Here is a 15,209-nt window from a genome sequence, read left to right on the forward strand (position 1 = left end):
AGGTACCAAGTCCTTTGGTGGGGTTAAATCCCTTCTTGGTTTTTTAATGCCACTAGGACCAGCTTGAGAATCACTGGACCACCCTCTACCACCAGTACCACCCTCTACCACCATCACTACCAGTACCACCATCACAACCAGTACCACCATCACAACCAGTACCACCCTCTACCACCATCACAACCACTACCACCCTCTACCACCATCACAACCAGTACCACCCTCTACCACCATCACAACCACCACAACCCTCTACCACCATCACAACCACTACCACAATTACTACCACCCTCTACCACCATCATAACCAGTACCACCTTCTACCACCATCACAACCACTACCACTCTACCACCATCACTACCACCCTCTACCACCATCACTACCACCCTCTACCACCATTGCTACCACCCTCTACCACCATTGCTACCACCCTCTACCACCATCACAACCAGTACCACCCTCTACCATCATCACAACCAGTACCACCCTCTACCACCATCACAACCAGTACCATCCTCTACCACCATCACAACCAGTACCACCCTCTACCACCATCACAACCAGTACCACCCTCTACCACCATCACAACCAGTACCACCCTCTACCACCATCACAACCAGTACCACCATCACAACCAGTACAACCCTCTACCTCCATCACTACCACCCTCTACCACCATCACAACCAGTACCACCCTCTACCACCATCACCACCACCCTCTACCACCTTCACTACCACCCTCTACCACCATCACTACCACCCTCTACCACCACCATTTTTGTATTTTTCTACAATCTTTTTCTTGAATTCTATAGTGTTTCTCACATCCTTTACCAAAGGGCTGGCTCCAGAAGCTTTCTTGGGACCCATGGTGGCTTATTTAGCGGTTACAAGCACTGGAAACACGTTCCAGACGAACGTCATTGGTTAAGTTTTTCACCATTGGTTAAGGCATGTTTTTTACGGCAAAAAGCACTGTTAGACGAAATTGCCATTACTTAATACTGCCGTTAGTTGAGGGTCGACTATAATGTGTTGAGTATTCTTCAGACATGTTACACCAGCATGAGTAACTGATGCAGAATTACTGTTCTGGCCAGACATTTTGTTGTCTAAGGCTTCAGTGGCTGAAGAAAAAGCTCTCTAAAAGCTACCTGAAAGCCTTATCATACTGAAGTATAGTTGCATGGGTCAGTAGACAGGCCAGAAGGAAAGTGGCTGTGCAGTATATGGGTGGCTGGCTATTGTATGGTTGAACAACTCATTTCTGTAGTGCTCTTCCACACCTTAACTTATTTTCTAAAAAATCTTAGGTTTTTAAACTAGAAGCTCCATGGAGAGCTCTGTTGAAATAAGAGTTTTGAAGCCTTGATTTTTGTAATAAACATTTTTGGTCAAGTCTGTTATTTTCAGCAATTAATTATAATCATTGAAGTAAATTTGATAACATTGCAATAGTAATTAAACATTTTGAAACCTTGATGTGTCTTGCAGGTTACTATGCTCCTAACATGCTGCCAGTTGAGTTCACACCTGAAAATCCCTACTGCCGCTTTAAAGTTGTATGCTATGCCAGGATCCCGAACTACCATAATGAGAATGGCATTGTGCAGGTCACCATTGAAAAGGCCCTAGCAGAAGTAGAGTAAGTTAATCTTTCACAGAGACCTTGATGCTCTTGTTCATGACTGTTTCACACTTTCAGACATGTCCTGTTAGACAGGACATGTCTTAATAATATAGTGAAGTAGTGCCTGTAAATCATCATTTATACTATGTTACTTTTGACACTCGAGGGAAAACCTCAAGATATGTAGTAAGCAAATCTTAGAGTTCAGTAATATATTGCATGCATCAGAGAAGTACCTTTACAGGAATTCTAAGGAAGATGACACTCATATTACACGAGTAACAAGAATATGAGGAGACTCCTTCACACACAAAGTGCATCAGGATTAGACGAAATATCACCACATATATTAAAGAGATAGTGAAAAGCTCTCCAACCCATTCAAAATATCAGATGACTGGAAGAGAGCAAATTTTATTTCAGTATTCCAACCTATCCTCAAGCAGCATTCAAATCTCCTATCCCCCAACACACACACACACACACACACACACACACACACACACACACACACACACACACACACACTCACTCATACTCATATTCACACTCACTTATCACTCTTGGTGTAAGAATTGGTTAATTATACAAAAAAGGTGACAAGCAAACAAGAAACTTTGAACTGCAGGATAATGTCCCACATCTGCTGGAAACAATTACAAGAAAGTAATTTATGAAATACGTAGAAAGTATTGTACTAAACTCTTTATGGAACACTGGTAGCTTGTGACTTACTGTACATGCAGAGATATACACTAAACTGTGATCAGAAAAGAGAGTGGTTTGGGAACTGCATATTCTTAGTTTGGCTTGATCTCTACAAAGCATGTTTTTTTTTGGAGGGGGTTACTTTCTTGGTAATAAATTATTGATGCATTTGAAAAATTTGTATCTCATGCTTGTAGTTGCTTTTTCTTTCTGTACTTGTATGTTTCCTTTTTTCCCAATACGTTAGCTATCTCCCACCGAAGCAGGGTGACCCAAAAAGCAAAAGAAACACTTTCACCATCATTCACACCTAATCACTGTCTTTGCAGAGGTGACCAGATACAACAGTTTAGATGTCACTCCAAACTGCCATTATCCCAAATTCCTCCTTTAAAGTGCAGGCATTGTATTTCCCACCTACAGGACTCTAAGTCTGGCTGACTGGTTTCCCCAAATTCCTTCACAAAATATTACCCTGCTAAAACTCCAGCAGCTTGTCTAGTCCCAAAAATCATTCACCTCTGTTCACTCCTATCTAACATGCTCACATATACCTGCTGTATGTCCAAGCCCCTTGCACACAAGACCTCTTTTACCCTCTCCCTCCATCCTTTCCAAGGATGACCCCCTACCCGTCCTCCCCTCCACTACAGATTTATACACTCTCCAATCATCCTGTTTTGCTCCATCCTCTAAATGGCCAAACCACCTACCACCTATTGCAGATCAATACAAGCATACCTTACTAATATGGCGGGTTAGGTTCCAGACCACTGCCATGATGCGAATATCACCTTAAAATGAATCAAAGCCTTTTTTTTTCACTTGCCAGTGCATATAAAATCCTAAAAACATATTTACACTATCATTTATTAAGTTATAGGTAGTAGGTTGGTAGACAGCAACCGCCCAGGGAGGTACTACCGTCCTGCCAAGCGAGTGTAAAACGGAAACCTGTAATTGTTTTACATGATGGTAGGATTGCTGGTGTCCTTTTTTCTGTCTCATAAACATGCAAGATTTCAGGTACGTCTTGCTACTTCTACTTCTACACTACACATACATATACAAGCATATACATACACACCCTTCTGGGTTTTCTGCTATTTTCTTTCTAGTTCTTGTTCTTGTTTATTTCCTCTTACCTCCATGGGGAAGTGGAACAGAATTCTTCCTCCGTAAGCTATGTGTGTCGTAAGACACACATGTATATATGTTATTATATATTACTAAATTTAAAAGGAGAAACTTCTGTTTTTCCTTTTGGGCCACCCCACCTCAGTGGGATATGGCTGGTGCGTTGAAAGAAAGATATATTAAGTGTGCAGTAGCACTAGGCTATAAGGAACGATGCAAAAGTTAAAATAATAAATAAAAAAATTGAAAACTGCCAAAAACCATCTTAAGAGCAAGGCAAGTGCCAAAAATAATAAACATGTATATAATTGACATCCAGCAAGATGTATGAGAGTGTTAGATATAAGTGAATGAAGATGAATGGTTTTTGGAACCTGACGAGCTGTTGGAGTGTGAGCAGGGTAATATTTTGTGAAGGGATTCATGGAAACTGGTTAGTGGACTTGAGTCCTGGAGATGGGAAGTACAATGCCTGCATTTTAAAGGAGTGGTTTGGGATATTGGCAGTTTGGAGTGACATCTAAACTGTCATATCTGAGCACCTCTACAAAGACACTGATTATGTATGAATGATGGTAAAAGTGTTGAATGATGAAAGTTTTTTTTCTTTCTTTTTGGGTAATGCTGCCTCTATGGGAAATGGCCAATGTATTAAAAAAAATTGAAAAGCGCCATATTAGCGAAGCACTCTGAAGTGAGCGCCGTATTAACAAGGTATTCCTGTATAAGACAACACTGGGTAGTTCACTTTTTATTTCTCACTGTTTCTACTTTCCAGGCCTCATAAGCAGCAGATTATTTCTACGCTGACTCCGATATTCGGTGGCGCTGAAGTAGTCATTGATGAAATCTTCGCTGCTGAAGTCCCAAATAAAACAAATATTCGATTTTATGTTCAGCAATCTCTCCCCAATGGTAATCAAGTTTTAATAAGTTTGGGTTAATTGATCATGTATTTGTTAAGACTTTATGAGGTTACTTGTAACTGTGTTGAGTGCTAAAATGAACACCACAATTTCTCTGAAAAGTTCCTAAGGGTATTTGAGGATATTGGATGAGAAACTATCTACACTGGTTATGTTTAGAATACCCTTTCAATAAATGGATGGAAACTTGTTAAAAATTGCTGTTCACCACATAGTGTATTATACAGTGGTGGTATGGTGTCTGAAAGACTTGGGATAAGATAGACAGTGTGGCTTTTAGAGTTTAGAAATAAGAATTAATAAAAGACTCTTTCACTGACTCTTAGAAAAGAGAGACATGATAACTAGAGAGACAAAATTATTAAAGGATGCAAAAAAAACAAAAAAAATCATGTCCTGTGAGATGGGAGAACAAGAGTTTATATACTTAGGAAAAACAGCCAAAAAGATGCTAGAAAAATTTCAACAAAAGACTGGTCTAACAGTGTTTTAGGTTAAGTAACATAACCACTGGAATTTTTCCTATTCATGAAGGTTTTTTTAATATTCAATTTTCGTGGAACTTGTGTTGTTGTTGTTTTTTTTTTTTGTCATGCTTGATTAACCCTTTCACTGTTGCAGCCCTAAAATTAAATGACAATGTCATGACTTTTTTTTTTTAATATATGAAATGGTAGAAAATCTTTTTCCAAAGGTAATGACACCAAAAATGTGAAACTTTGCATAAAACTTAGGAAATTACTCAGGCACGAAGTAGGTAGTCTGAGTGCAGTTTACGCATCAGCTATTTTGCAAAATTTGAGTCATATTTTAAGCCAGTTCCATTACTTGCTTCAACCCAATTCCTATCTGTATCACTAATATATCTTCCATTATGTTGATTGAGTTCAAGAAACTGCAATTTTGCCTACTTTGTGTCCTGCTTTAAGCCAATTACATTGCCTAATTTGACCAAATTCTTAGCAATTTTGTTAGTGTGCCTTCTATCAGAACTACCATATTAAGTGCATAGAAGTCAGTAATTTAGCCAGTTTTACTAAAGCAGCATTTCTCGTGTTCATTAATCACATCTCCAGGCCTCTCCTATATTACACTTCCCCTCCATTTGAATTCATCATTATCACAAAAAATCAAAGTTTTACTTAATTTCTCAGATTAATGAAATATAATCAGGAATGATTGGTCATGATTTAGGGCATCCCATTCATTGAATCAGGCTTTGTATAAAGGGAGGGCTTGTCCTCATAAAAAATATAAAAAATCTAATTTTTCCTTTACTTTGAGTCTGATTTAGAGCTATTTCTGGTTCTAAAATCAGCCAAAATCATCTTTATATCAGTAGTAGGGTGTCTGTTCTACCAATTGATACCAAGCAACATCCAGTGAAACCATATAAACCATCCTAGAAAATACCTCAGATTTGCTTTTCTCCATCGTGCACTGCAGTGGGGAAAGATTTTTTTTTATACTGTGCATACTCATAGCAGGCCCTTTCTCTCATATCTAGGCAAAAATTTATACTTCACAGTATCTGAGTGAGCTGAGCTCATGATGTAGAACTGCATGAGCGATCGTGACCTCAGTGACGTAGTTCGACGTTAAACTTCTAGGCCTTCATCTTGCCGCAGTCTTGAACTCATCAAATGAATAACCTCATAACAAGCAGTCATATTTTTTTATGTATCAAGCAGTTTTTATAAACTTTTAATAATTCTGAATAAATTTTAGAAATTTTTAATAGCACAGTAGAGTATATTGTTAAAGATGCAATGTGTTGCAGGAGAGAAGCAACGAGCGTCTGCCACCGATGCATCTCGTCATATGATGGGAGCAGCTTATACTCATATATTGAAGGTAGGCCTTTGGGAACTTGAGATTAAGAATTGTGATAAATTATTTTGTTATATACAAGATCAGAGCTCATGTATCCATGATCCCTTGAGTTACAGTGTTAATCTGTTCCAGAAGACGTATCATAACTCAAACCTCCAATGTACATGGTTTTATGTTACTTTACTCCAAGCTGCCAGAACACAATCAACCTGCACTTGGTTACTTTGTTATTTCAACACTCTGGGGGTTTCTGAATGATAAACAAGCATAGGCTTCAGCTTGAAATCTCCAGAGGCATTGGCACCCAACAGCAGAGTAAGCCTCTCTTTCATAGGCTTATGCCTAGGCAAAGAGGCAGTCAGAGATTGATAAAGAATTGTAGACTTGATATTTATAGTTGTCACTTTCTCCCACCGTCCACGTATGGTACACATGCACTCTCCTTCCCGCCTCAGCCTGTCTTCTTCCCTTCTACCCTTCCTCACTCGCAAACCCACCACCACCCTTCCCACTCACTCACCTCCAACACCCTCCACCATCACTACACTGTCTTTGCTATGGGCTGAGGTCTACTGATGCCTACCAACCTTCATACACATGTTGTATCTCAAATTTTTCATCGCAACTCAAAACTAAATTCCTTTATGAGGGTAAGTCGTAACTCAAAATTATCATAACTAAAGCCCATTGTAACTCAAGGGACCACTGTACTGTCATATCTCACACAGTTTCTCTGTACCTAACACAGCTGGAAACCCTGGTACAATCTCCATCCCTTTATCCAAAACCCTTGGGGCCAGCAGTGTTTCAAATATCAGAATTTTTCGAATTTCAGAATGAAGATAGGGTCTAGGGCAGATGTAGATGTCATAGAACTTCAGGAGGATTTAGACAAACTCAATTCCTGGTCAGAAAAGCTTATTGCTTTGGTAACATTGAAAATTGGATTAGGCAAATATTTTGTTAGTGGGATGAATTGTGAAGGACTTGCCTAGTATGGGCCAACAGACCTGCTACAGTGTTCCATTTTCTTATGTTCTTAAGTGAATGTGACCTGACCTGACTAGGTACAGGAGTAAATTCTTGGATAGCTTTTGGTAGTGGTGCTTTTGATAAGGACCTGCCTTGTGTGGACCAGTAGGCCTTCTGCAGTATTTCTCCATTCTTCTTCTTTCTTTCAACACACCGGCCGTATCCCACCGAGGCGGGGTGGCCCAAAAGGAAAAACGAAAGTTTCTCCTTTTACATTTTGTAATACATACAGCAGAAGAGGTTACCAGCCCCTTTCTCCCGGCATTTTAGTCGCCTCTTACAACGCGCATGGCTTACGGAGGAAGAATTTTGTTCCACTTCCCCATGGAGATAAGAGGAAATAAACAAGAACAAGAACTAGAAAGAAAATAGAAGAAAACCCAGAGGGGTGTGTATATATGTGCTTGTACATGTATGTGTAGTGTGACCTAAGTGTAAGTAGAAGTAGCAAGACGTACCTGAAATCTTGCATGTTCATGAGACAGAAAAAAAGGACACCAGCAATCCTACCATCATGTAAAATAATTACAGGCTTTTGTTTTTTTCTCCATTCTTATGTTCTTATAATTCTATTTACTCATGTGCAAGTCCCACTCAAATCCAACCCCTCTCACTCATGTGTTTATCCAACCTAACATGTTTATCCAACCAAGGAAGGAGCACGGCATCTGACCTAGTAGCACAAGCTAGTCAGGTCTAGGCTAGACTAGATATTTTTAGCACACTATTGACATTACCCTTTTTTAATTTCTGTTTTTCATTTATACACCTCCGCGAAAAAACTTCGGTTTTCGTAACTTTTCGAATTTCAGAATTTTGGATAAAGGGATGGGGACTGTGCTCTATAAGAAAATATATTGGCCTACAAGGAAGCATCTTTGACTTGTGTATGTTGTCATGTCTGAAACAGTATAACTGTTCAGTGTAATTGTATATTGTAACTATATAGTATAACTGTACACAATCTGAAACTATCACTAGTTTAACTAAAGAGAGCACCGACTCTGCCTGTTTCAAATTAACTGTAATTCCTCTCATCCTTGTGGGATGAATTATGTACAGCCTCTTCTCACTTAACAATAGAGTTCCATTCCTAAAACCACATCAGTAAACGAATTTGTCGCTAAGTGAGGAGCATACTATAATGGTAGTGAGTTTGTGTCAACCATCTTTGATATTGTTTTAATGTCACCTTTGCACCATTTATAACATTTCTGGTATATTTTTAAATGTTTATGCAGCAGTGTACTGTATATTGTAATAAATAGAATAGAGGAAATCAGTCTAATATACATTATTTAGGTATGCATACCGGTCAGAGAGCCTGTCGTAAATCTGAGTCGTCTGTAAACGAGTACGTACATCGCTAAGTGAGGAGATGCTGTACTGATCTTCAAGGGGGGATGTCTAGATGCTGTTGAAGGTTCTTGATCCAAGAAATTAGAGCTACCATCCCTTTTCTGGAAGCAAACCTCATTATCTCCCATTAATAATATATCATGACAGTGACAAAGTAGTTAATTTGAGAATTTGTGCATTTAGTAACTTACACTTTCCCATGTAAACAAAAACAATTGACAGTGAGATTGTTGCTCTTCTCCTCATTCCAAATGAGCGAGGTTTACACACGAAGTTGAGCAACCAACCTCGGGTGTGTTACTGAGGCTGCAGTAGAACAATCCCTGGTGTGTTACTGAGGATGCAGTAGAACAATCCTTGGTGTGTTACTGAGGATGCAGTAGAACAATCCTTGGTGTGTTACTGAGGATGCAGTAGAACAATCCTTGGTGTGTTACTGAGGTTGCAGTAGAACAATCCCAGGTGTGTTACTGAGGTTGCAGTAGAACAATCCCTGGTGTGTTACTGAGGCTGCAGTAGAACAATCCCTGGTGTGTTACTGAGGCTGCAGTAGAACAATCCCTGGTGTGTTACTGAGGATGCAGTAGAACAATCCCTGGTGTGTTACTGAGGCTGCAGTAGAACAATCCCTGGTGTGTTACTGAGGATGCAGTAGAACAATCCCTGGTGTGTTACTGAGGTTGCAGTAGAACAATCCCTGGTGTGTTACTGAGGTTGCAGTAGAACAATCCCAGGTGTGTTACTGAGGTTGCAGTAGAACAATCCTTGGTGTGTTACTGAGGATGCAGTAGAACAATCCCTGGTGTGTTACTGAGGATGCAGTAGAACAATCCCTGGTGTGTTACTGAGGCTGCAGTAGAACAATCCTTGGTGTGTTACTGAGGTTGCAGTAGAACAATCCCAGGTGTGTTACTGAGGTTGCAGTAGAACAATCCTTGGTGTGTTACTGAGGATGCAGTAGAACAATCCCTGGTGTGTTACTGAGGATGCAGTAGAACAATCCCTGGTGTGTTACTGAGGATGCAGTAGAACAATCCCTGGTGTGTTACTGAGGCTGCAGTAGAACAATCCCTGGTGTGTTACTGAGGCTGCAGTAGAACAATCCTTGGTGTGTTACTGAGGCTGCAGTAGAACAATCCCTGGTGTGTTACTGAGGTTGCAATAGAACAATCCTTGGTGTGTTACTGAGGCTGCAATAGAACAATCCTTGGTGTGTTACTGAGGCTGCGATAGAACAATCCCTGGTGTGTTACTGAGGCTGCAGTAGAACAATCCCTGGTGTGTTACTGAAGCTGCAGTAGAACAATCCTTGGTGTGTTACTGAGGCTGCAGTAGAACGATCCTTGGTGTTACTGAGGCTGCAGTAGAACGATCCCTGTATGTTACTGAAGCTGCAGTAGAACAATCCTTGGTGTGTTACTGAGGCTGCAGTAGAACGATCCCTGGTGTGTTACTGAGGCTGCAGTAGAACAATCCCTGGTGTGTTACTGAGGCTGCAGTAGAACAATCCTTGGTGTTACTGAGGCTGCAGTAGAACGATCCCTGGTATGTTACTGAAGCTGCAGTAGAACAATCCTTGGTGTGTTACTGAGGCTGCAGTAGAACGATCCCTGGTGTGTTACTGAGGCTGCAGTAGAACAATCCCTGGTGTGTTACTGAGGCTGCAGTAGAACAATCCTTGGTGTTACTGAGGCTGCAGTAGAACGATCCCTGATATGTTACTGAGGCTGCAGTAGAACAATCCCTGGTGTGTTAATGAGGCTGCAGTAGAACAATCCCTGGTGTGTTACTGAGGCTGCAGTAGAACAATCCCTGGTGTGTTACTGAGGCTGCAGTAGAACAATCCCTGGTGTGTTACTGAGGTTGCAATAGAACAATCCCTGGTGTGTTACTGAGGCTGCAGTAGAACAATCCTTGGTGTGTTACTGAGGTTGCAATAGAACAATCCCAGGTGTGTTACTGAGGTTGCAGTAGAACAATCCCAGGTGTGTTACTGAGGCTGCAGTAGAACAATCCCTGGTGTGTTACTGAGGCTGCAGTAGAACAATCCCTGGTGTGTTACTGAGGCTGCAGTAGAACAATCCCTGGTGTGTTACTGAGGCTGCAGTAGAACAATCCCTGGTGTGTTACTGAGGCTGCAGTAGAACAATCCCTGGTGTGTTACTGAGGCTGCAGTAGAACAATCCCTGGTGTGTTACTGAGGCTGCAGTAGAACAATCCTTGGTGTGTTACTGAGGTTGCAGTAGAACAATCCCTGGTGTGTTACTGAGGTTGCAGTAGAACAATCCCAGGTGTGTTACTGAGGTTGCAGTAGAATATATCCTTGTAAGCTTCATGAAACTTGGCAGCATCAGTCTTATTATAAGGGTATTGTGATGATATTTATTTCATCTGGAGTAGGGGTTGTCCTAAGAAAGGTTGGAGGGAGGGGGCAAAAGAGGTTTTGTGTGCAATTGGCTTGGACATACAGCAGGCATGTGTGAGCAGGTTTGATAGGAGTGAATGGAGATAAATGGTTTTAGGGACCTGACAAGCTGTTGGAGTGTGAGCAGGGTAATATTTTGTGAAGGAATTTAGGGAAACTGGTTAGCTAGACTTGAGTCCTGGAGGATGGAAGTACAGTGCCTGCACTTTAAAGGAGGGGTTTGAGATATTGGCTATTTGGAGTGACATCCGAACTGTCATATCTGGGCACCTTTGCAAAAACAATTATGTGTGAATGTTAGTTAAAGTGTTTCTTTTCTCTTGTCGGTCACTCTGCCTTAGTGGGAGATGGCCGATATTTTGAAAAAAAAATATATATAATTTTGCTGGAAAGACAGTGCACTTTGTTTCTGTCTTCATCTTGCCAAATTCATCTTCCCTGAAACTGAAAGTGTCTCAGCTGTAAAGATGTTAATAAATTCCACTGCTTGAAGTCGTCCTAATTTTTTTTTTAACACATCGGCCATTTCCAACCTAGGCAGGGTGACCCAAAAAGAAAGAAAAACCCTAAAAGAAAGAAAAAAACTTTCATCATCATTCAACACTTTCACCATTACTCATACATAATCAGTCTTTGCAGAGGCACTCAGATACAGGAGTTTAGACATCCCTCCAAACTGCCAATATCCTAAACCCCTCCTTTAAAGTGCAGGCATTGTAATTCCCATTTTCGGGACTCAAGTCCTGCTAACTGACTTACCTGAATCCCTTCACAAAATATTGCCCTGCTCACACTCCAACAGCTCGTCAGGTCCCAAAAACCATTTGTCTCCATTTACTTCTATCTAAAATGCTCCTGCACGCTTGCTGGAAGTTCAAGCCCCTCGCCCACAAAACCTCCTCTACCCCCTCCCTCCAGCCTTTTCTGGGACATCTCCTACCCCGCCTTCCTTCCCCAATAGATTTATACATTCTCCAAGTCATTCTACTTTGTTCCATTCTCTTTAACTCTTTGACTGTTTTAGTCGTATATACTTACACGCCACTGTTTTGGACGTATTAATACGTGTAAATTCTAGCGGCTTCAAATCAAGCAGGACAAAGCTGGTAGGCCCACATGTAAGAGAATGAGTCTGTGTGGTTAGTGTGCACCACATAAAAAAAATCCTGCAGCACACAGTGCATAATGAGAAAAAAAAAACCTGACCGTTTTTTTGGATTAAAATGCCGACTTTGAGGTGCATTTTTGTATAGTATTTATCATTGTATTCTCATTTTTATGGTCTCACGTGATAAAATGGAAAACATATTACAGAAATAGAGATGATTTTGATTAGTTTCACGATGAAAACGACCTTGAAATTGAGCTCAAATAGCGGAAATGTTCGATTTTTACCAGTGTTCTGGAGTAAGCAAATCACACCACACGTCCAATACACGTCAACTATGGAGTCTAATATTCTTTCACTAGTTCACTGATATTATTTATACCATTTGTACAATAATGCATTAGTCTGCATTAACAGTAAATTTTGTATTTTTTGTATGAATAAAAAATCAAAATAGAAAGCAATAGTAATATAAGAGGAGCCTAGAGACATGACTAGTGAATAGAGAATATGTTATTTTATTGCCAAGAATGTCTACATTGTTTATTCTGGACCCTATTTTGAAATTGGCATCTTTTGTAATTTACATGAAATTGGCCAGATTGCTAATTTCTGACCACTTTATTGGGTTTCTTGTACTCAACTGATAGAAAAAATGGAGTTCTAAAGAAATAGCTATGAGTTTGGTCAACTGGAACAACGGAATTGGCCGAAAACAGGGCTCAAAGTCAGTGAAATCGCCGATGTGTATATGTCGCCGAGACCGCTATCTTCGCGGGAGTGTAATTCCATGAGTTTTCGACCAAATTTCGTACTTTTGGTGTTATTACCATCAGGAAAAGATTCTCTGTCATTTCATAAGAAAAAATAGTTTTTTTTTTTTCCCCAAAAAATTTTGCAACATAGAATGACAGTTTCAGAAAGGGGCTTGCGACAGTCAAAAGGTTAAATGACCGAACCACCTCAACAGCCCCTTTTCAGCCTCTGACTAATACTTTCAGTAACTCCACACCTCCTCCTAATTTTTACACTGTGAATTCTTTGCATAATATTTACACCACACATTGCCCTTATTAGGTAGTAGGTTGGTAAACAGCAACCGCCCAGGGAGATACTACCGTTCTGCCAAGTGAGTGTAAAACGAAAGCCTGTAATTGTTTTACATGATGATAGGATTGGTGGTCTCCTTTCTATTGTCTCATAAACATGCAAGATTTCAGGTACGTCTTGCTACTTCTACTGACACTTAGGTCACACTACGCATACATATACAAGCATATATATACACACCCCTCTGGGTTTGTTGCTATTTTCTTTCTAGTTCTTGTTCATTTCCTCTTATCTCCATGAGGAAGTGGAACAGAATTCTTCCTCCATAAGCCATGTGTGTTGTAAGAGGCGACTAAAATGCCGGGGGCAAGGGACTAGTAACCCCTTCTCTTGTATAAATTACTAAATTTGAAAAGAGAAACTTCAGTTTTCCTTTTTGGGCCACCCTGCCTTGGTGGGATACGGCCGGTTTGTTGAAAAAAAAAAAATAGCCCATAGACACATCTCCACTGCCTCCTGCCACCTCCTCACTGCAGCAGTGACAACCCATGCTTCACACCCATATAAGAGTGTTGGTACCACTATACTCTTGTACCCTTCTTTGCCTCCATGGATAATGTTCTTTGTCTCCACAGATACCTCAACGCACCGCTCACCATTTTTCCGTCATCACTTCTATAGTTTACCTCATCCTTCATAAACCCATCCGCTGACAAGTCAACTCCCAAATATCTGAAAACATTTACTACTTCCATACTCCCTCCCTCCAATGTGATGTCTAATTTTTCTTTATCTAAAGCATTTGATACCCTCATCACCTTACTCTTATCTATATTCAGTTTCAACTTTCTACCTTTACACACCCTCCCAGACTCATTCACTAACCTTTGCAACTTTTCTTTAGAATCCCCAAAAGCACAGTAACATCAGCTAAAAGTAACTGTGTCAACTCCCATATTGTATTAGATATCCCATAATTTAATCTGATCCCTCTCCCCAACACCCTAGCATTTACTTCTTTTACAACCCCATCTATAAATATGTTAAAGAACCATGGTGACATTACACACCCCTGTCTAAGACCTGCTTTTACTGGGAAGTAATCTCCTTCTCTCCACACCCTAACCTGAGCCTCACTATTCTCATAAAAACTCTTTACTGCATTTAGTAACTTACTACCTATTCCATACACTTGCAACATCTACCACATTGCTTCCCTATCCACCCTGTCATACGCCTTTTATAAATCCATAAATGCAATGAAAACTTCCCTACCTTTATCTAAATACTGTTCACATATATGCTTCAATGTAAGCACCTGATCTACACATCCCCTACCCATTCTAAAGCCTCCTTGCTCATATGCAATCCTGCTCTCTGTTTTACCTCTAATTCTTTCAATAATAACCATACCATACATTTTACCTGGTATACTCAGTAAACTTCTTCCCCTATAATTTTTACAATTTCTTTTGTCCCCTTCTCCTTTATATAAAGGAATTATACTCACTCTCTGTCAATCCCTAGGTACCTTCCCCTCTTTCATACATTTATTAAACAAAAATAAAAAATGTCATAGTAATGCAGTAAACACTTGATTAACATGAACTCAAAAAAATGATAATTCAGCAACACATGGCTGAAACTTTAATGTTATTCATGCTGAAAAATCCCTGGATGCACACGCCATAATTCATGAAGTGCCAGAGAGTGATGCGCGAAAATCTTGGATGAAGTACTTAAAAGCACCACCAGTCTGAATATTTGCCACAGGTATATCTGTATGTTGAAACAGCACTTGTTTATGAATCTTGTTTAAAGTTATGACTTTCTTGTACTTACCCAATAACATATCTTATACTATTCTATTTCAGAATTTATGCATTGAGCAAGTCATTCCATTGCTGATGCTGACAGAAACACAGATGAAGGAATACCTTGACACTCCCCAGAGAGGTATGTGTAGTATCTACCTTGCTGTATATATATAACCATTTTTA

The 15,209-nt window shown here is 40.1% G+C and overlaps 1 protein-coding gene across 3 annotated transcripts in view; it reads left to right on the forward strand.

The window, feature by feature from the left end:
• Nup54 (nuclear pore complex protein Nup54) overlaps positions 1 to 15,209 on the forward strand; it is a 116,418-nt gene that overhangs the window by 83,078 nt on the left and 18,131 nt on the right. For all 3 annotated transcript variants that reach the window (XM_070089592.1, XM_070089591.1, XM_070089593.1), the window contains 4 exons: positions 1,496 to 1,646; positions 4,255 to 4,391; positions 6,183 to 6,256; positions 15,084 to 15,165. In XM_070089592.1, the coding sequence (XP_069945693.1) occupies positions 1,496 to 1,646; positions 4,255 to 4,391; positions 6,183 to 6,256; positions 15,084 to 15,165 (444 nt within the window). The remainder of the gene's footprint in view (positions 1 to 1,495; positions 1,647 to 4,254; positions 4,392 to 6,182; positions 6,257 to 15,083; positions 15,166 to 15,209) is intronic.

The sequence above is a fragment of the Cherax quadricarinatus genome, chromosome 29, assembly GCF_038502225.1.
Source record: "Cherax quadricarinatus isolate ZL_2023a chromosome 29, ASM3850222v1, whole genome shotgun sequence".
Lineage (NCBI taxonomy): Eukaryota > Metazoa > Arthropoda > Malacostraca > Decapoda > Parastacidae > Cherax > Cherax quadricarinatus.